At 30.8% G+C, this 24,181-nt stretch overlaps 1 protein-coding gene across 1 annotated transcript in view; it reads right to left on the bottom strand.

The window, feature by feature from the left end:
- Window positions 1–20,077, bottom strand: part of LOC113367984 (translation initiation factor IF-2-like) — a 31,877-nt gene extending 11,800 nt beyond the window's left edge. The window contains exon 1 of the mRNA XM_026609548.1: window positions 19,805–20,077. Coding sequence (XP_026465333.1) covers window positions 19,805–19,937 — 133 coding nt within the window. The 5' untranslated portion in view covers window positions 19,938–20,077. The remainder of the gene's footprint in view (window positions 1–19,804) is intronic.
- Between the last annotated feature and the right edge of the window lie 4,104 nt (window positions 20,078–24,181).

Here is a 24,181-nt window from a genome sequence, read left to right as displayed (position 1 = left end):
TAATTTTATTTTATATATTGTTATGACGCGTTAAATATGATTGTGATTCGATGTTTCACTAATAAACTCTTGGTGAATCACGTTTTCTTATTACTGTAATTTTAACTTTATCTGGTATAACATTGATAGGATTTGCAATTAGGTTTATGTGATAATAACGGCAATCGACGTTGACATCTAATTTTATATTTTATGTAAAAATATAATACATCACAATTAGAAAATATACATCTTAGGGTTGCCTTCTATAATAACGTTTGTAAAATATAATCACAACAGCTATGATTGCTGTGAAATATATACATTTTATATATATATATATATATATATATATATATATATACAGTCAACCCTCGGTTAACGCGGCAAATGCGTACCGTGCAGTATGGGAACCGTGCTATAAAAAACTCGTATTTAACATACAATTCAGGCTAATTCGTAGTGAGTTCTATGGAAACTTATATAGTGTAGTATGGGAACCGCACTATGAGAGAATCAGTTAGTACAAATTGCACCATTTTTATCGTGCTGTATGGAGACCAAAAAATATCACTTGAAGTAGGAGTAATCCGGACGAAATGACATGTATGACATAGACTTTATTCAAAAATTGGCGCGATGCAGTAGTCACTTCAAACGTATTCTTAGACAGCTATTATATAATCAGTCATGTCTAAAAGATAAAAGTCAAAAACAAAATTTACATTAATACCATTTTGATATCAAGTTACTAGAATCACTTATAGGTTGCGCAAGGAACTTATGGTTGAACAAAATGTAATAGGAAGTCCGTGTAGTCGGAGGACCGTGTACCAAGAGTGCAGTGTTAACGGAGGGTTGACTGTTATATATATATATATATTATATATATATATATATATATATATATAATACGTCACTCAATAAGTCCGTAGAATAACACATATATGTAGTAGCTATGTAAGCATCCATATGTCAAAATTTCATGATAATCCGACTATTAGTTTACAAGAAACAGAGGTTTAACCCTTCGTCGGGCGCAGTCCCGTTACGCACACGTTCGGGCGCAGTATATCCGACAGCAACGGTTTTTAAGTATATCCTTAGGAGGCTCCTTATTTTATGAACATGTTAATTTTTTGTTTAATTATATTTCAGAATGTATACTTTTTAAATAAATAAAAAAATAAAGAAATCAATAATATTTTATTATAAAATGTAGAAAAATATAAACCTGTGTATATATGCACAAATTATTCACACTCACTTTTCTTTATTGAAATACACAGTCTCTAACTTTTTTTTCATTTGTCACTTTATAAAAAATAAGTAATATAATAATGATAGTTTAATGTGTATAGTTAAATATTATCATTTATTGAAGCATTTGAACAAGCACTGCATAGAAAGATCGCATGTTGGAAACACAGTGCTTTTCGATATTTAGCACAACAAAATCTTGAAAGCCGTCTAATATTAGCTTCTAATGTACATGGTTCACATCGCCGTTTTTTTGGTGGCTCTTCTTGTTTTTGTGAGACATTTTCCTGTGAATTTGGTCTGAATCTTTTGAGTCCTGCCTGCAAAGTGAACGGAATCCCACTCGTAGTTTCACTTCTCCTTGTTAGCTGTCCAAGAACAAGTTCATGCGATAATTGTCTCAAAAATATCTTCTTCGGAGATCTTTCTTACCATTCCCATGACTCCAACATTCTATATTGCATTTTTTGCGTTTCTTATAACACCTGGTAAATGTCTCAATAAGTTCTGGGATTTTGTTCGAGTCCTATTAGAGGGAGGTTTGCTACACCATTTTGTAGATTTATCTCTACTCATAAAATATTTAGCATTATTGTTCAAATTTATTTCTTCCTCACTCTCATCCTGTTCGTCTCAGAATCGACTTCGCGACTCTCTAGATCAGCGTTTCTCAAACTTATTTCTTCTATCGCCCCCTTTGAAGATCAAAATTTTTGTATCGCCCCCCTACCAAATTTTTTGCACAATCTCTGAAAACTGTGTTTTTTTACTTTTATTAATATAGTTATAGTGTGATATATTAGGTGATGCAACCTTAAATTCTAAATTAGACATTTTTACCAATGAGAGAAAATGCAACTTTATGATATTAATCATATATTTTATATATTATAATCAAGTGATTAGTATATCAAATTTTATTTTCAAACTCTAATGAAAAGGATGAATTTGATGGCTTTTACAAGTTTGTCAATATTAGGTTCCATTGACTCAAAAACAGTCGTAAGTTACCTCGTTTGGTAATTTGCAACGAATTTCTGTTTTTAGTAAGTAGCATTGTCACAGCGCTAAATCACACAAATATGACGATGGAAATGCTAGTAAAAATTTTTGAACAACCTATAAGCTCTTCTTCTAGCTGGGCTGATGTTTCTACATTTGCATTCAAATATCTTGAAATCTTTCAATAAAATTGCCATGAAGATTTTCCAAATGTTGGCAGTATACGAGCAAGTCTTCGTTGCACGATACCGATGAATTTGGAAAATTATGAAACTCCCGTCTTCCAATATTTTTCTTATGTAATAACAGTTTGGCTACAAAAGCAGCGATGATATTTTTTGTTTTTATTAAATTTAAGCCATAGCCTTGAAATTGTAGATTCATATTGTTGAGCAATGCATAAAGTCTGTGAGATATGCTATGCTTGATGATATCAGGTTTTTACACAACTGTGTGTCCTTATTTTCTAAAAACTCTACAACAGAGTCGAACAGATTGTAAAAACGGGTCAGACAATTTCTTTGTCATGGCCAATTTTTTGGTAAAAAGCTATAAAATGGCATCAAAATCATTTGAACACCATGGAAACACGATCGAACTTATAAAGTACCAATTAATCGTTGGGATACAAATTCTGGTGAACTTTAAAATGTAAAGTAAATAAAATTACAAATGCCCTTAGCCCAACGTCAACAACCAACATTTTTCGCGAGGTCTTTCATCGCCCCCCTGAAGATCAATATCGCCCACCAGGGGGCGATATCGCCCACTTTGAGAAAGACTGCTCTAGATGGTCTTCGTCACTTCCACTTTCATCACCTAAATCGTCAAGAAGGTTATTTTCATCAGCATCATCATTCAGCATTCTTAGAATCTCTTCTGCATGAGCTGGCTTTTCTAAATTATATATTTTTTTACCACTCGTCATATTTACTAGCCTATAAAATGTATGGACTCAAGTTAGTAACACATTCGGGCGCAGTGAATCTCGTAGATACTTTCGAAAAATTGCAATTAAATGAAAAGTATTGAGATAGATATTATAGACATTATAGATAGAAATAGAATACTTACATTCACAAAAAATTGCAATATTCGTACGTTTCAAAATGTTGCACGTTCGGGCGCAGTGTATCTCTAGGATCAAAATACCGATTGCCACTATATGTGAAGGTCAAATACAAAATGATAAAGACGCATAAATTAAACATATAAAATTAGGAGGCTATTGAAGAGTGGAGGTTTCTATAACATTCAACCAAGGCGCAGCATGAAAAAATATTGGCTCTGTATCTGTCAGATCGGCTGCGCCCGACGAAGGGTTAAGTGACGCAACTTTTCAGTTTTTCGACACTGTGAATTCAAAGCAATTTCGTTGATTTATCATTGTTTTTTTATGGGTAAAAATACCATTGGTGCAAAAGTATCGCTTAATAAGTGTTATCTGAAAAGTGCCAAATGAGGCAAACGGTGAAGACAGGTTTTGCTGATTTTAATGGTGGCCATACACACATTGACGATGCTTAACGCTCTAGGAGGCCAATTGAGATGGTTACAATGGCAAATATCAAAAAAGGCCACCGTTAGGTTTTGGAAAAACAAAAACTGCCTGAGATAGCTGACACCTTAAAGATATCAATAGAATGTGCTGGACATATCGTTGACGAATATTTGAATAGAAAAAACCTCTGTGCTAAATGGGTGCCGCGCGAACTCACATATCACTAAAAGCATAATGAGTTGATGATTCGCGAAAGTATTTGGAGCTGTTTAACTAAAATGAAACTGAATTTTTGTATCAATATGTCAACATGGATATGACCTGGCTTTACCACTACAATCCGGAGTCGCACAGACAGTCAGCATAATGCACTAAACACGATAACGAGAAAAAATGCAAACAGTCAGCTGGCAAGGATTATGACGTCAGTTTTTTAGGATTCTCAGGTAATGATCTTCATCAAATCAACTATCTTGAAAGAGACCAGACCATCAACAGTGACTATTGTAGAACGTCATTGGAACATTTGAAGATCAAAATCGGAAAATGACCCCGTTCCAAAAGAAAAACAGTCACAAATCCGTGAAAATAGTGGCAAAAAAAAATTGCTTTGCCTACTCATTTTCCCCAGATCCTGTTTTCACATCTCCTTATCCTGTTCTCAGATCTCGAAAGGATGCTCTCTGTAAAAAAATTTTTGCTAAATGATGAGATGATAACCGAATTTTGTGACAAAGTACAAATCATACTACAAAAATGGTTTCGAAAATTTTGCTATAATCGGTATATCGTCTTCAAAGAAAACTATACAAAATAAAAAAAAATGCCAAAAAATTGGATTTTTTTATTATCCTACGGACTTATTACATCTCGAATGGTAGTTTGTGACAGTCACAATATGCTCTTTGACATTGTGATAAACCTAACCTAGCTGTGATCTATCACATGTGTTTCCTATCACTGTATTAATTTTAAATATTTTAGAATTGCTGAACGATGACACATATAAGGTGTCGAAACGTAAAAATGAAAAATTGACAATATTAATTGATTTCTTTAATTCGACGAATTGAATTGGAATACTGCTATCAGAGTACGAGAGTGTTTCGAATGTACTTTCCTCATAACATGATAAAATTTAACATTTTGAAAGCAAAAACAGTAATTTCACTGTTTGTTGGTTTAATAGATGCATAAAGAAATGGTTTTTGAACTACTATACTTTTATCATGCAGAAAAACCATTATTGCATCAAACTTTGTTACATATAGATTATAAATATACAATTTTAAATTCAACATTTGCACAATACAAGTAATTTTTAAACCTCTAAAATAATTAGAATTTATTTCTTATCAAGCAATTTCAGTAAGTAGGTCATACATATTCATGCCAATTCAGTCTGTTGAATCAATTCACTATGTCAGGCGTTCACTATGTCAACCACACTTATCTATAGTCTATAACCTAAATCACCTTTTGTAGAAATTACCGGTAAACCTTCAATTTATTACTAATCACAATTGGAATAAAAGTAAATCTAATATCACGTGTTAAATTATTAGTGTGAATATTGTCCTAATTAGATCTAATTTGGCTTAAGCCAAATGGAGTTGTTCTACTGTGTTGGTCTACTGAAGCTCCTAATAAAGATCGTGAAAATAACTTATGATCCAAATCAACAAACTATTTATATATTAATTCTTTTTAAAATCATACATTTTATTAACTTCCCGTAGGGTAAGTTATTGTAATCGTCAAAAAATCGAAATTGAAAATTTTTACATTTCTTCACGTTTTGAAGGTTTCTGAACATTTTGGCATACCTCAAAAAGAATGGATGTGTGTGTGTGTGTGTCTGTGTATGTATGTATGGATACAATTTTTCGTTCACGTTTTCGGGCGCACGGATCACCCGATTTAAATGGTTCAAAAAACATTTGATTCCTATTGAAAGGAGATGTGCTGATTAGTTTTTGACAAAGGCAGGTTCAGCTGTTTCGGAGATACGGAGTACAGAATGCAGAAAATAGAAATGGAGTTTTTGAGAGTTCGGAGCATCGGGTTTGAATGATCTAAAAAAACATTCAATTCGTGATGACGGGGAGAAGTGGTGATTAGTTTTTGGCAAAGGCAGGTTCAGCGGTTTTGGAGATACATAGCTAAATGTGCAACTAAGCGTCCGATTTGGATGATTCAAAAAACTTTGTGCTTGTTGTAACAAACTAATTGCTTTTGGGAAAAAAAAATTGTTACCATTTTCTTTCAATTTTTTCATCAAAAAATATTTTTTTGTATATCGAAAATAATTCAGATTATAATTATAATTCTGACTTAAGTTCTAATATACTTTAAACAAATAATTTCAACTTTGCAATTCAGTTTATATAATTATTATAAATATTAGACAATGTTACAGTATTTATTTATAATAATCTATTTGAAAACATTTAATATTCCTCGAACATTTCATTACGGTACGGGAAGTTCCAGCAATTTGCCTTGAGGCACGATGCCATACACAACACTAGTTTTATTTTTAAAATTTGAATAAAAAATGAGAATACACTTAAATCCATTGTAACCTCAAGCCGCCATGCATGAAATATATAGGAAATGTATGATTAGAACTAACTAAAATAAATGGATGATTAGAACTAACTAAAACCGAAATGTTTAATCGAATGAAAGGCACGCAGGAAGTAAAATCTGTTAAATCAACGTTTCTTCTTCTTACACCAATGCAAGAAAGATCACGCCATATGGCTTCTATGCTGATTCATTCTAAAGGAATAATCAACTTCACCGACATGTAAATAACTTGAATCTCAATAAATAAACTCAACATGCCGATGATTAAAGCACCATCTAAAATGTTTTACCGACGTTACAAATTTGCGCCACTTTCTCCAGATCGGCATCTGCAAATCCAATAATCTAGAATAGTATAATCCGAAACCACAAACGTTTGCTCATTTACACGACATGGATTTAATGATTATCTCAGAGACTTCTAATAGTTGTTTACAATTTCCAGGTTTTTCCACATGCGCAGTTAATATTCAGTGGTGCATGTGCATGGCATCGTGCCTGAAGACAAATTGCTGGAACTTTCCGTACCGTAATTTAAAATTTTAAATTGTTCTAAAATTGTTTGAGAAGTTTGATTTTTAACTTCCCGTAGGGCAAAAGTTAATAATAATCGCAAAAAAATCGAAAATGAAAATTTTTACGTTTCAAAACCTTTTGAACATTTTGGCATACCTTAGAAAAAATGGATATATGTGTGTGTGTGTGTGTATGTGTGTGTGTTCGTATACAGAGTCGACGATTTCGGGAACACGAATCAACCGATTTGAATAATTCAAAAAACGTTCGATTCGTATTGATAAGGAGACGTGCTGATTAGTTTTATAGAGATTTTAACAGAAAGTATAAATTTTGTTTACATTTCTATGGGTTCCGTACCAATGTTTATCTGTTAGCCAGCGACGCGGCGCTTACGCGCTTTATATTTCGTCTCTATGCAGTTAAAGCAGTACGATTGCTTTGAAAAAAAGTTCAGATCTTCCAAAATATGTCAAAATAAAGAAAACATTTTTTTCAAGAAAAAAGTAATTTTTTGTCAAATTTATATAAATTATTTTTTCGAAGTAATTTTTTTTTCAAAAATGTTAATCGTTTCTAAAAAAAATAATAATTTTTGATACGGGAAGTTCCAGCAATTTGCCTTAAGGCACGATGCCATGCGCCCCACTACTTTTTCAAAGCAATCGTGTTTAGTAGCTGTTTCAAAAACGAAACATTAAACATTAGAAATTTTGGCACGGAGCCCATAGAAATGTGAACAAAATTTGGAATTATTATTCTGTAAAATATCTGATAATTTGATTTACATATGTCTAATAATCACGTTTGACCGCTAAATAGCTTTTGTATTTTCGAAACCGCTGACCTGTTTTCCCAAAAATTCAACAAATTCTTCATTATATCAATACAAGTGATGTTTTTTGGATTATTCAAATCGCATGCTCCGTTCTCTCAAAATTGCAGTTCATGTTACTTTTTACCCCGTATCTTCGAAACGGATGGACCTGCCCTTGTCAAAAAGTAATCAGCACGCCTCCGCATTCGAATGTTTTTTGAACGATTCGAATGTTTTTTGAATTATTCAAATCGGACACTCCGTTCTCTCAAAATTACCATTTATATTATTTTGAACCCCGTATCTTCTAAACGAATGGACCTGCCTCCGATTTTTTTGCGATTACTATAACTTATCCTACGGGAAGTTCGGGAACTTCCCGAACTTACAGGGCAGTGAAAAAAAAAATTGAAAGCATCATACGAAAAGATCATTTACTGTAGATATAGAATAATCTACTATAAAATTATCTTAAAAATGTTCATGCAACTAAAGAACTTTTATAAAAGATGAAACAGCCTGAAAAGACCTAATTAAAAATTTCACTACTTTTAAATTCAGTTGCTTCTTGGACTCGCACTAAAACCAAGAAAACTCTACTTGCTGGTCGATTATTGTGAAAATGCCTATTTCTCACTTCCACTTGGTTCGAAAACCCAATCTTCAAATTATTCGCCAAAGAAATATCCGACTTACAAATTCCAATTAAAACATTCACTTCTGCGCACGCATATGTTGCGTGAGACCGTTGTCGATAGCCAAGCGCCGACGATTGCAACAGGTGCGCTTCACTTTAGAGTAGTGTTTTTAGTAAAATAAATCGTTTAAATTGAAATTTTTCACTCTTATTATTTCAAACAGAAGTAGTACTAATTATCATATTTTATTACATAATTTTGTTTTATTTTCTACATGTTCAGGAATGGTTTCCTAATATTAAATTAATAAAAAAACGTTAAACAGAGGAAAGTATAAGTAAAACTAGGTTAGGTTAAGTGTATTAGGTTCAAGTTTTTGAAATCATATTTAAAATACCATCACCAAGTGATCAATTCTTTTATAAAGCAATATGTTGGGGTTCTACTTTCGTATGAATTAGTAGTAAAGATTGTGAAAAAGCTATATATTTGCTGTGCGATCAGGCTTTTCACACATATTTTACATATTCCCTAACCAACAACAAGCACAAACGTCAAATTACAATTTTGTCATGAATGCATCTTTTTATTTGCCCTTGCTAATGATAACACAGAAGTGAATTTAGGTTTTATGTGTAAAACGCATGATTTCACAGCAAATAGGTTTTTGACAGTTTTTACTACCAATTCTTACGAAGATAGTATCGTAATATATACCGTTGCTATAACATTTATATTTTATTGGAGAATAGGCTCCTAAATCCGGAAAATCTCTTACAATTAGTATCGACAATATCAGCATTAAACTTCTACCAGAACTTGTGAAAGCAAGAAATCCTAGACACTTAAAAAAAACACATTTTTTTTGACAAACTATTCTAAAACGTATATATAACTGAAACGCCTGCCAGCCAATTTCATGTTAAAACTTTGCAAAGATTCTAAAAAAATTGTAAGTGTATCCAAATATAATATATCAAACTGGTTCCTTCACAAATCCCTAGTTATAAACGTCAAAAATGGGTAATAGTTAGGCAAAATAATTTGGTAGTAAATGTTAGACCGATATCTGATAAAAACTATCAAAAACAATTCTCTAATGGGCCGATTCTGCCATACAGACAGAATGTTATGGCAAGGCCACGTTAAGTTCCAACTTCCATACATTATGCTACTGAAGCATACTGAATATCAAATGTCATGTATTTACTGTTCATTCAGGCGTTTTACACATAAACTGCAACGTCACTCGTATGTTATGAAGCTGTGCCAGAAAGACCCTGTTATCTAAGATCGTTTTTTTTTATTTGCGCGGTTTCTAGGTTAAGTTTTCTATCTGACAACATGAGAAAACCGCCTGCCTGCACAAAAACCACATGGCTTTTGTCCAATTTAGTATGAAAAGTTCTTCATAACATAGGCTTATTATAACATTTGTCTTTTTGGGGCAGAATCGGTCCATAAATCTCAAATTCTAGTAAAATAATAAGCAAATCAATTTAATCAATTCTTAGTTTCATTAGTCATAGGCTCATTACTCATTACTCATTTAAAAAAAGATTAATGTTTTTTTTTCATAAATCATAAAAATTTAGCTACGACATTTAGAGAGTGCAGATACAGATTAATCACAAAAAAACAACCATGTATAATTATTTGAAATAATTTACTCGTGTTTTATGTGTATACTTACTCGTATATATATATATTAGGGTGGTCTTTAAAATGGTCATTTTCGAATTTCCTTTCTCCCAGGGGCTCAAATGGTTCCAAATTGATAAAAAATAATTCTCTGAAAGTTTTAGCTCTTAATATTAACGTTTAGATAGAGCGCAATTCAATCAAAGTTTGTATGGAAAGAGCATGGAAAAAATTTTGAAAATTAAAAAAAAATGTTTTAGGTATAACTTAGCGATAAATGAATGAGTTTTATTCATTCATTTGTTTACTAAATTACATCTAAAAAACATTTTTTAAATTTTTGAAAAATTTTCATGCTATTTCCATACAAAATTTTGATTGAATTGCGCTCTATGTAAACGTTAATATTAAGAGCTAAAACTTTCAGAGAATTGTTTTTTATCTATTTGGAACCATTTGAGCCCCTGGGAGCAAGGAAATTCGAAAATGACCATTTTAAGGACCACCCTAATATATATATATATATATATATATATATATATATACATTTTAATTCAAAACAGTGCTGAAATGAATAAAATCAATAAATTCAATGTCAATGAAAATTGACATCGACATTAAGTACAAAAATAGAGCAACACTTTTGTACGGCGCCTCGAAATTTTCTGGAAACAATCGTTAATTTTATTTAATATACTAACAAAAGTCTGTTTGAAATTCTTAGTTTTTATTTCTTGTAAATTTACTTGAAAAATATTAGATATTATAAATTATTATATTTTCAACTGTTTATTCCGGAAATAAAGTTTTCGCTTTCATTAAAATTCATTTGATTCATATTAATTAAATTATTTTTAATTACATTATTAAATCAATATAATTCTACAAATTTTCGTAGTGAATGAACTATAATCTCCACGTTAAATGTTATGAAAAAATATCGGAACATTTTTTTAAGAAACTTAATAAATTATTATGTGAAATATTAAGCATCTGCTTTTTTAAAAAAAATGGCACGATATTATGTACGTAGTCCCTTTATATATTATTTAATCATTTAAATTAATGGTACAATTTTCTAAACAAGTAGAAAAGTTTTGTAGACTGCTCACTTACTTTTTTGCCAATTTCAAAGCCTTTTTTATGGCTTGGCCGATCTTCTCACAAACTTATAATTGCGGCTCTTCCTTATCGGATTTATTACAATGGCTATTAAAATTGTGACTATGATATTATTTCAACCTTTGATAAAATTTTAAAACTAAACGATTTGTCGTAGGGCCCTAATATTTTAGTATATCCATTGAGGCTATAATATCTATTGCGAAAAGAAGTTTCATAAAAATCGCCAAAAAATTTTTTTGAACAGTTATTTACAAGAAAACTGTCTATAAAAGAGATTACCAAAAACTAATCAATATCATTCCCAACCAATATCTTTCGAACAGTTTTTGTATTTTTAAAATCGATCTAGAATTGTGGGCTAAAACGTAGACGAACATTTTTTTCCTTTTCTGATATTTACAGAGATGGCTGATTGTTGTGCAAAACTGACAAACGCTAGTCCTTATCGAATTTATTCTATATTTTTGAAATCGGTCAGCCGTTTACATTATAAACTGGAACTAAATTATTTAACCCTCCGTCGGTCGGCGTGGTCTGGCCAGACTTTTTTCGACTTCAATTTAAAAAAAAAACTAGCTGTAAGTGGAATTCTGTCTTAAGGCAATTGAGGCATCGTGCCTTAAGGCAAATTGCTGGAACTTCCCGTACCGAAAATTATTATTTTTTTAAAAACGATTAACATTTTTGAAAAAAAATTACTTTGAAAAAATAAGATTTTTGAGAAACTATAAATTGGACAAAAAATTACTTTTTTTTGAAAAAAATTTTTTTTTCAAAAATAAAATTTTTCTTTTGATTTTTTTTTTTTGAAAAAAAATTTTTTTTTTCTTTATTTTGACATATTGTGGAAGATCTGAACTTTTTTTTTCAAAGCAATCGTACTGCTTTAACTGCATAGGAACAAAATATAAAGCGCGTAAGCGCCGCGTCGCTGTCTAACGCATAAGCATTGGTTGGGAACCCATAGGAATGTTAACAAAATGTATACTTATTGTTAAAATCTCTATAAAATATCTGATAATTTGATGTGCATATGTCTAATGATCATTTTTGACCGCCAAATGGCTCATTTTTTTACTTTTTCCTCTATATCTCCGAAACCGCTAGACCTACCTTCATGAAAGTTTTATCGATTCTTCATCTTGTCAATACAAGTGAAATATTTTTTGAATTATTCAAATCGGACGCTCCGTTCTCTTAAAAACTGAGTTACCGTTTTCGGCACTTTTTGCCCCGTATCTTCGGAACGGCTAGACCTGCCTTCGCCAAAAACTAATCAGCACGTCTCCTTATCAATACGAATCGAATGTTTTTTGAATTATTCAAATCGGTTGATCCGTGTTCCCGAAATCGTCGACGAAAATTTGTATCTGCACATACATACACACACGTACATACATACACACACACATACACACACACACACACACACACACACATACATCTATTTTTTCTAAGGTATGCCAAAATGTTCAGAAACCTCTAAAACGTAAAGATATATAAAAATTTTCATTTTTGATTTTTTTGCGATTACTATAACTTGCCCTACGGGAAGTTAATACTTCTAGTAATCCTATCGACTTGAAATTTCTTGACTTTTCCTAAAATTTCATTAGCTGTCTATCAATGAAAAAATCAGGACGAAAAAATGTACAGAAGGATAATTATAAGGATATTAACTTTTTTATACTTCGAACGGTCGGAAAGGTCTGTCTAGACCAGGCATCGGCAACCTACGGCAGGCGTGCCAGGCTTGGCACGCGATGGGGTTCTGAATGGCACTCTATAAAGTAATCAGGAAAATCGCAAATATTGAGCGATTTTTAAATAAGAGAAAATGTTTAATTATAATTATTTTTCTAACGTAGCTCGCTAATGTATGTAATTCAACTTACGTTGAAGTACTTAAAGATGAATTTTCCAGAAGATGCAAAGACTTTGAAGCTTATGTGCCTATATTTTGAAGGAATTACAAATAAATCTGGAAGATGACTCTATGGAAAAATCGACAGCCATATTAAATTGTTGAATGACATTGCCGGAAAAGATTTAATTGTATAAAAAAAATTGTATGCGCTCTCCGTTCAGCTTTTGGTTCCACATATCTCTGTAAACAAATTTTTTCTCACATGAAACATATTTTGAGTTCACAAAGAAATCGTTTAACAACTAAACATTCAGTATCTTGTGTGAAATTAAAAGTTACAAATTATACCCCGGATATTGAAATGTTAAGGAAAAAGGTGCAGGCACAAGGTTCACATTAAAGTTGTTTAGTTTATATTCAGTGGCGCATTAAGCTTTCTGCCGCCCTAGGCCCTATTATCTGATCAGGCGCCCTTTTTAATAGACAATTTTTTACTTTTTTAATTAAACTATAATTTTGTTCTAAATTACTTAAATACAACTTTTAACTTTGCGTAAAGTACTCGTAAGTTATAGTAATCGCAAAAGATCGAAAATGAAAATTTTTGCATATTTTTACGTTTCATAAATTTCTAAACATTTTGGCTTACCTTAAAAAAAATTGATGTGTGTGTATGTATGTATGTTTCATTCTCATAGATAAGAAAGTTCTGATTAGTTTTTCGCTAAGACAGGTTTAGCCGTTTGGAAAATACAGAACAAAAGTGCAAAAATTGCAATTCAGTTTTTGAAAGAACCGAGAGTTCTACTAACCGAGACTTGTACTAAAGGAATGGATAATTACCTAAATTTTTGGGAAGGCAGGCATTAGTAAAAACGAGAAAAAATTCATCAAAGTTTTAGCCCACGATTTTAAGTCGATTTTGAAAATCGAAAAATCATTTGAAAAATCTTGGTTGGAGCTCGTATTCATTAGTTTTTGGTAAAAACCTGCCGGACTTATTAGGTTTGCGGGACGATCGGACGAGCCGGTTGTTTGAAATTAGAATAAAAAAGCAAAAATATTACGTTTTTGGAATAAAGCCAGAAACCGATTTTTAACATTGAAAAAAGATTTCTGAAAGATATCAATTAGGAGTCAAAATATTTGACAATTTTAAAAATTCATCAAAGTTTGTAATAATTAATAATTTTTTTATAAAAAATCTAATAATTTGATGTCAATGATCATTTTTTATCACCAAATGACGCCTTTTTGGATCACCAAAAACGCTGATCATGCTCTCGCAAAATTTTCGATAGTTCTTATTTCGTCATACAAGTAAAAAGTGTCTTGAATTATTCAAATCGGACGCTTCGTTTTTGAAAAATTGAATTAGCATATTTTTAACTCTTTGCTCCCTATTCCGAAACTGTCTTTGCAAAACACTAATCAGCACGTCTTCCCGAATGCCAATTGGCAAAAATTGTAACCGCATAAACACATGCATACATCCATTTTATCTAAGGCATGTCAAAATGTTCAGGAGAACTTGAAGCGTTGAGATATATAAACAATTTGATTTACGATTTTTTAGGATTATTATAACTTAGCCTTCCTGAATTTGATAATATGATACATCAAGAAAATATCAATGCGGCACCCACGAATAATAAATTTGATTGGAAAACGCATTACGTTCTATTTCATCGAAAATGATCTCTAAATTTACAAAAAAAAATTTCAGGATCTATCCTTAAAATGAATTGTCGTGTCATTTCATCGAGTTTAAAATTTTTACATTTTGAAAAATTTGCCGCCCCCTAAATTATGCCGCCCTAGGCCCGGGTCTCACGGGCCTTTGGGGTAATCGGGCATTGTTTATATTAAAAATTCATGTTATTTGTTAATAAATATGTTTAAAAGAATAATTTGGCTATAATTCTTCTCCCCTAAAACCTAACTATATATATCAAAATTAAGGCGGCACTCTAAAACATATTGGTAGAGTGGCTTGGCACACTACAGTTAAAAGCTTGCCGACCCCTGGTCTAGACCACCCATACATTTTGTATGAAATATACGCTTTTTGATATATGTAAACCAGTATTTTATCTTTTTTCATGGTATTTTCTATTCAAACTGCGTTGTTTATATTCTTTGCTATGTGTTCTAACATGAATGTTAGTATTTTCATGACGAGAGTTCCTTGAAAACCTACCAAACTTATTGGTAATCGCAAACACTGAAAATCGGATGAGTAATGCACACATTCATTTCAAAGGCGCAGAAAGGAATAAATATTGTTTTTCATTGATTTAAAACAGAAAAATTAACAAAAAAAGCAACGTTTTTTTTATATTTCTTGATTTTTTTATATAATCGTTAATACAAAAGACACCAAAAACTCATTTATCCAATATAAATGCATGTAAAATGAATGGTGGTCCAGCCAGATCTTTCCGACCGTTCGAAGGTGAAAAAATATCCGACCGACGGAGGGTTAAATCTATTGTATAGATAGATTCCAAGCAATAAAAAAATTAACTCTAATCTAGGTTCTGTTGACTATTTATTTCCTCCAGCTTATCATAAAAATAAAAATAAAATGTCCGTACAAATAAAATCATTATACAATTATGTTGAAATAAACAACTCCGTATTCAATTGAAATTCACTTTATTCAATTGAAAAACATGTTTATATGTATTATATATAGGGGAAATACGGACAAAATGATATATATGGAGAAAATAGCACAGTGGCCTTATTTAAACAATTGGCTAGTTTTAACGTTTCCGAGACTGTATAACATGAAAAAATATAATAAATAATATAATAACAATACTGTCAGATATTGAGCGTCATTGTCACAGTCTTGTCGCAGTAATCAGTTTAAACGTGTTTTGTGCCTTGAAATGTTTATATTGAGGGTGGTTTGCTAATGTTTCTTGGGGCCATTTATTGATATTCATAATTAGGCAAGAATTGCAGGGCTAAGAAAAAAAACTTGTCAAAGATGATTGGCTTGCTTCTAGTTCCAATAAGCAAGAAATAATTGCTAAAAGCTCTTTTGAAGGATCGGATAAGATGTATAACTGCACCCTTTGGGTTTATGCTTAATGTGCCTAAGTCCCAAAGAGGAAGAAAAGATTTATTCGTGAACTACTTTTCTAATTTAGCATAGTAACATCTCAATATATTCTTACCCTATATGTTATTTTGGTTTTTGTAATAGGTTGTATTTTTTCTTAATAAATATGTTATTCTAGTTCCTGCTTGAACTCGGTTAAGAGCGACGGGACTTGTTTCAGAGGTCCCGGATTCGATACCCACTTCGAGCAGCCTGTTGTCAGACAGCAGTGACAACGATTTTCACTTGAAAATATAGATAGCAATATTATATGTTTCCAAGTGAAAATAGTCCTTGCTCGGCATTGCTACACCAATAAAATGTCAGCGCTATTATATTAATTCTAATAACAAAATCATCAAATATGGATGGATTAACCATTGGGTTACCATCTAAAATAAATAACGAAGTAAGGAGAACTTTCAGCCCAATAGCTCATAGGACGTAAGATTCTGATTGCTGTTCAAAAATATAAAAAAAAACTAGTTCCCGCTTAATAAAACTAAAATGAGTAAAAACGACTAAGGCTGGTTATAATAATATTACATAAATAGATACCAATAAAAAAACATGCCATTTTGCCTGTACTTCCCCTATATATATATATATATATATATATATATATATATATATATATATCACACTTTATTTACTTTTAAATAATGCGAATAATGAAGAAAATATTAAAATAGACAAATTAAGATGACTCACGTAGTATAAATTGTCTTTGAAGCTGTCATATAATGCAGGGTTTAGCAAACGGACAAATTCTTGTAAACATAATTCAATAATAAGAATTTGGATAAAACTAATTCGGATAAAATTGATTTTTAGCATCAAAAATTAATTTATATATTTAATATGTTTAATATTATATTTTGAAAGTCTAGGTAAAGGATGAAAAATTATAATTAGAATTGACAGACCGGAATTAGAAAAGGTCATTGTTGTGTATAAATTGAATATTCAAGGAATAAAAAATGTACATGAAGTTTATATTTCATATGAAAAACTAAACGAAAATGTGTTTAACATTACTCATAAAATCTAGTTCATATGAGCACTCTTCAATCTAAGATCAAGTTGTTAAATATTTCATATCCAATGCCAAACAAATGAATTTTTGACACGTGAAACAAAATTCTAAATCATATTTTTTTAAAAATAGAAATATTTTTTTGTATTGTGAAATAATTTAGTAAAGTAAACAAAAATGCGACATGCATAAGTTTAAAAAAAGAATGAATATGCAAAATGGACTTATTGCGTTATTTATTAAACTGAATTATATAACTTCATCTGCCAAGCATATACTGTTGATTGCATCTCATATTATTTTAATTTCTGGCACATCTCAGCTGCTTTTCGGGAATAATAATGTTGACTTTACATTTTACTTTTGTATTATATTCTAATATTATTATCTACTAGACTCATAATTTCAGCTAAATTCAAATTTCAAGTGAATTGACATTTCTAGCTGACAGTTCAAATATTTTCACTGTCAAACAATGATAAGTGGTTTTTTGTAATTTTTGCCATTCATTTCTACAATATTACTATAGTTTTATCGTTCATTAAATCTTGAAAATTTCCTTTGACAAACTCTAAAAAGAATTATCAAAATCCGAATAACCGTTTAGGAGATGTGATTAATGTGTGAAGATTAATGTGTGTGCGTGTTGCGTATATTTGTTTTTCTATCTGATAGGTGTTTTATTGCACTTATCCGCTTTGAAAAAGATATTTTTGTATCTAACTTCATTAGAATTGTAATTAATAATTAATAAGAGCTTATAAAACTCTGTGAGTGTATATAACAGTATCCTAAACATAGTTTTCATTTCAATTACTAATATTTTTTAATTTTAATTCAATAACTGGGAACTTATCATAAGTCTTATTTAGGGTTCCATTTTACAAATGTATCACAAACGATGTGTAACCAATACTTGAAAAAATCCTTTAATATTCTGAGAAGTAATTCAATTCTATAAAATACTATAAATATTTTAATCGAGAATTGCACAACACTTTCTTTTTTGAAGATTGAGTTCTAAATATTGTTATCTACACCGCAATTGCTAATTCCATGACTCAACGAATAACACTTTCAAGTTATTCAAAACTGCACTAGAAATAATAGGCCATGATAGTGATAGAAAAAATAATAGTAGATATAGCAACGCAATAGTTATAATTTTTCTATTAAAAAATAAGTGATGCATTCCACATTTTTAATTAACCTTCATTGTGTTAAGTTACAGTAATTGCCAAAATGAAAGTTTTTGTATATCTTTACATTTTAAGAGGTCTGAATATTTTGTAAGAAGTGTGCGTGTGCGAGTACATTTTTTCGTCGAAGATTTTGAGAACACGGATCGACCAATTTAAAGATATTTAAATACTGATAAGATACTGTGCAAAATATACCAAAAATGGTAATTCAGTTCTTGAGAGAATGGAGCATCCGGCGATATCAATCATACAAAAAACGATTTACTTGTATGGACAAAATGAAAAACCGATCAAATTTTATTGAGTTATAGTAATCGCAAAAAAAATCTAAAACGAAAATTTTCATATATCTTTACGTTTCAGAGGTTTCTGAATATTTTGGCATACCTAAGGAAAAATGGATGTATGTGTGTGTTTGCGTGTATGTTTGTATGTGCGGATACAAATTTTCGTCGACGATTTCGGAAACACCGATCAACCGATTTGAATAATTCAGAAAACATTCGATTCGTTTTGATAAGGAAACGTACTGATTAGTTTTTGGCGAAGGCAGGTCTAGCAGTTCCGAAGATACGGGGCAAAAAGTGCCAAAAATTGTAACTCAGTTTTTAAGAGAACGGAGCGTCCGATTTGAATAATTCAAAAAACATTTTACTTGTATTGACAAGATGAAGAATTGATCAAATTTTCATAGAGGCAGGTCTAGCGGTTTCTGAGTCTAATGAATGCCATTTGGCGGTCAAAAATGATCATTAGACATATGCACATCAAATTATCAGATATTTTATAGAGATTTTAACAATAAGTATAATTTTTTTTACATTTCTATCGGTTCCGTACCAATGCTTATCCGTTAGACGGCGGCGCGGCACTTACGCGCTTTGACATTTCGTCTCTATGCAGTTCAAGCAGTACGATTGCTTTAAAAAAAAGTTCAGAATTTCCAAAATAGGTCAAAATGAAGAAAACATTTTTATTTTCAAAAAAAAAATTGTTTTCAAAAAAAAAATATTTTTTTCAAGAAAAGGTAATTTTTTGTCAAATATATAGTTTCTCAAAAATCTAATTTTTTCGAAGTAAATTTTTTTCAAAAATGTTAATCGTTTTTAAAAAAAATAACAATTTTTGGTACGGGAAGTTCCAGCAATTTGCTTTAAGGCACGATGCCATGCGCCCCACTAGTTTTTTCCAAATTTAGTCTCGTTATATTCAGATTGTATTAAAACGTCGAAAAACATAAAACTAGCAAAACAAATTTTCTGATGAAAACCTACACTTCTTCAGAAAGTTAAAAAAGAGAAAACGCTTAGCAAATTATTTTATAATTATAATACTATATATAAGTAAGTGTGTATCATTATAACACACATTGGAAAAGATTTAGAGCGCGACCTGTTGCAGCCAATCTTAAAATCTCGTATTAGTCACTAACATTTACGCAATTCGCCAACAAAACAAAACAAAACAATACCATGACAATTTACCAAGACATTATAAAAATGTGATTTCTCCTCACCTGTCCTTCTCGAGCTTCCTCTATTCGAACTCCGACTGAGGCTGCCCCCTCCGCCGTATCTTTTGGCATCGCAGATTTGATTCAAAGTCACCGCACAGATCACAAAACAAATCAAGGACACTTTCAGATGCATTTTGTTATTAACTCAACTATAGGTAATTAATAAGAAATAATATCAAACTTTAACAATATCTGTTCCTCACTAGTTTCAATAAAATAATTATTTATTCCGCTGTCAGTTCTGTCATATTAAGACGATGCGTAACACACGGCTCGTAAGCGTACACTGATGTGTATGAAACAGACGCGTGATATTTAAAACTACATGCGGTGAACATCGTTATTATATCGATCGATTCTCAAACGGCGTAGTATTCGAGACATCGAGATGTCAAAATAGAATAATTGCTGGATGTTTTTGAATAACTAAACGCCTTCTACGAATGCTTTATCTGATGATGATTTCCAAATAATAAAACATTTTGCCCAAAATATTTTATTATTTAACTGTAAATTAAAAATATTTTTATCGATAGGAATTTCTCAACGGATTATTTTACCCGTCAATACAAACGGCGCTGATCACTTGTATAACTAGTGGTGTATGGCATCGTGCCTTAAGGCAAATTGCTGGAACTTCTTGTACCGTAAAGAAATGTTCGAGAAATATTAAATGTTTTCAAATAAATTATTATAAATATTGTAACATTGTCTAATATTTATAAAAATTATATAAACTGAATTGCAAAGTTGCAATTATTTGTTTAAAGTATATTAGAACTTTAGTCAGAATTCAAATTATTTTCGGCATACAAAAAATATTTAAAAAAAAATTTTAAACAATTTTTTTTGAATTATTCAAATCGGACGCTTAGTTCTCTCAAAAACTGCCATTTTTTCACATTTAGCTCTGTATCTTTGAAATTTGCCATTGCCAAAAACTATCGCCTCTTCTCCCAATCGGGGGCAAAAAGTGCCAAAAACGGTAACTCACTTTTTAAGAAAACGGAGCGCCCGATTTTAATTTTTCAAAAAACATTTTACTTATATTGACAAGATGAACTGATCAAATTTTCATAAAGGCAGGTCTAGCGGTTTCGGAGATCTAATGAAAAAAGTAAAAAAAAAATGCCATTTGGCGGTCAAAAATGATCATTAGACATATGCACATCAAATTATCAGATATTTTATAAAGATTTTAACAATAAAATTTTTTCTACATTTCTACTGGTTCCGTACCAATGCTTATCCGTTAGACGGCGGCGCGGCACTTATACGCGCTTTGACATTTTCTCTCTATGCAGTTCAAGCAGTACGATTGCTTTGAAAAAAAGTTCAGAGTTTCTAAAATATGTCAAGATGAAGAAAACTTTTTTTTTCAGAAAATTTTTTTGTTCTCAATAAAATTTTTTTTTCAAAAAAAAGTTTTTGTCAAATTTATAGTTTCTCAAAAATCTAATTTGTTCGGAGTAAAATTTTTTCAAAAATGTTAATCATTTTTAAAAATATAATATTTTTTGGTACGGAAAGTTCCAGCAATTTGCCTTAAGGCACGATGCCATACGCCCCACTAGTTCGATCATTCAAATCGAGTACTCCGTTCTCTCAAAAACGCTACTTGCATTTTCTGCACTCTTTGCTCCGTATGTCCGTAACGGCCAGACCTGCCTTTGCCAGAAACTAATCAGCACATCTCCCTATCAATAGGAATCGAATGTTTTTTAAACCATTCAAATTGGTTGATCCGTGCGCCCGAAAACGTGGACGAAAAAATATATTTTTCTGAGGTATGCCAAAATGTTCAAAAACCTTCAAAACGTCGAGAAATGCAAAAATTTTCATTTTTGATTTTTGGCCTATTACTATAACTACCCTACGGAAAGTTAATATTATTTTTATTTTACATATAGTCAAATTTCTGTGAATTACTAAATTTAGCCTTAGCCAGAATTGAAATACCGGTGTATAAAGAAGAGCTGTTAAGACGATGAAGACCTTTGTTCAGTCAAGTAGCCATGACGTATGTAAAGTTTACATTGCAAACTATTTGCGCTTCACATATTTATTGTTATAAATGAAATCAGTAATATAAATCTCAGATGGAGTAAGAAAAAACATGCATAAAGCCCGGTGCACACGACGCCAGATTTCATGCGGGGCACTTTGTTACCTAGCAACGATATGATAAATCATAATTTACGATCTTGCCCGACATATTTTGCGATCTTGCCAGCCAGATTTCACGTTTAAGATCTCTATTCACAACGGCGGTATCCTCATTATAATTTCTGTGTAAAACCGTTGCCTAGCAACGTCGGAATTTGATTCCACAACAACTTCTGTCCTCGAAAATTCTTGCCGTACGAATAGAGAAATGTCCTAATCGGCGATGGATTAACTATTTTGTGGCCGATACCTTCAGTGTCCAACAGGAAAGCTGTATTTTGTCAAGTAAATATCAATGCGTACTTGATTCATGTATTTCGATTTTGGAAGCGTTCAGCAGTTTTTATTTTGTAAATAGCTATTGTGTATAGCGGCATGAAATGATTAGTTTAGGAAACGCAGTTTAATAATTTTAAAATATTCAAATTTCCGAAAAAATTTCAAAATTTCCAAAAAATTAAAAAAAAAATTCAAATCGTTTTATTTCAAAAATTTCGAAATTTAGAAAAATACTCAAAATTAAAAAAAAAAACAAAAATTGCGAACCTTTTTAATATTTTTATATCAGTATTAATTATCCGATAAAGATACTGATTTTTAAAATCAATAATTGTTATATCAAACTGAAGCATTTTATTATCTTTTAATTATTATTATTTACTTAATCCTAATCAGATGCGATATATATATATATATATATATATATATATATATATGTTTTTGTTTACAATTCATACAATTCTCTGTTTGAACACTTACATATAACATATGAATTGTGAAATTCACAGTATATATTTATAATAATCTATTTGAAAATGCACGAAATTACTATTACTCATAAAATAAGTGAAAATCTGGCGCAAAATTCTTGCTCACCTTACGACAGAAATCCTGTTACAAGGAATACTGGCGTCGTGTGCACGAGGCTTAACAGAGAACTATTATTTTAGCTTGTCATTAGTTGGTTGGAACTGAACGAAAGAAATGTCAATAATGCATTCACCGGAACTAAATGATTAGTTGCCAGTTAAAGAAACATTGCGAGCTAAAAAAATTGACTGTAAGCAAAATCTATAAAGGCAAAATATTTACTTAACACGTTGAGCGCCATAATTGCTGCCCTTTCTGTATGTAAAAATTTTCATTTTCGATTACGACCCATTACGGGAAGTTAAAAAAAACACAAAAAGAGAAAGAACAACTTTTGGGTTGCTTTCTAATAATACTAGGATATATTAAATACATAACAATAGCCCATAAAACATAAAGAATGTTTTGATCTCTCATAAAATATAAAAAAACTTGTTATTGCAAGCATTAGTAAGAGAATGAATGAAAATATTTTTATACGTACGAAAATATTTTTTATATGTATATAATATTAAAATTTACACTGATATGGAATAGAATGCATTATAATAAATAGTTCAAATAATATTAGTTCATGCAATCATTCCAATAACAAATTGCGAAAACATTTTAAAGATTACGGGATTTTCAGTATTGAAAACTTTGCGAAAATAAAGTATTGCATAAGATAAGATTAAACATAATTAATATCAAAAAAAATATTGCACGAAAATATTCATTAATATACTTACTGTTGTACTTGGATTTTTATTATTATATACTATAGTAATTTTTGCACCTGCCCTGAAGTGAATAGATGTAGGAAACTGTAGGAAAAGATGACTAAAAATACAAAAACTTCTTCATCAGAGATTTTGAAAATTGACATATTTTAATGTAACATATTTTTTTTAACTTCCCGTAGAGTAAGTCAAAAAATCGAAAATTAAAATTATTGCATATCTTTACGTTTTAAGACCTCCTGAACATTTTAGCATGCATCAGAAAAAATGAATGTGTGTAGAATGTGGTTTGTTTGAATAAAATTTTTCGTCAACAATTTTAATATGATTGTAGATTTAATATATTTTGAGCTTTGAAGACAATCGTGATTACAACTTACTCTTGAAAAATATTCTGTCATTCATCTAAATTATTCATGCTTCACAACTCTGCTTTATTCATTTACTCTATTTAAAACATAAAAATTCTCTTCGTTTAAAACAAATTAGTGTATTATAAATAATAGTGCAAAATTATGTACTTTGCGCACATAATTTAGCTAGCTTTTCTACTAATGCAAGACATTATATCCACATCCACTGGTGATGACATAAAATATGTCGAAATGTATGGAAAAAT

Source organism: Ctenocephalides felis, unplaced genomic scaffold (genome assembly GCF_003426905.1).
Source record: "Ctenocephalides felis isolate EL2017-DRISC unplaced genomic scaffold, ASM342690v1 CF-g0.4_SCAFFOLD_01170, whole genome shotgun sequence".
NCBI lineage: Eukaryota > Metazoa > Arthropoda > Insecta > Siphonaptera > Pulicidae > Ctenocephalides > Ctenocephalides felis.
The sequence above is the reverse complement of the archived record's forward strand: the minus strand, read 5'-3'. Positions and strand labels throughout refer to the sequence as shown.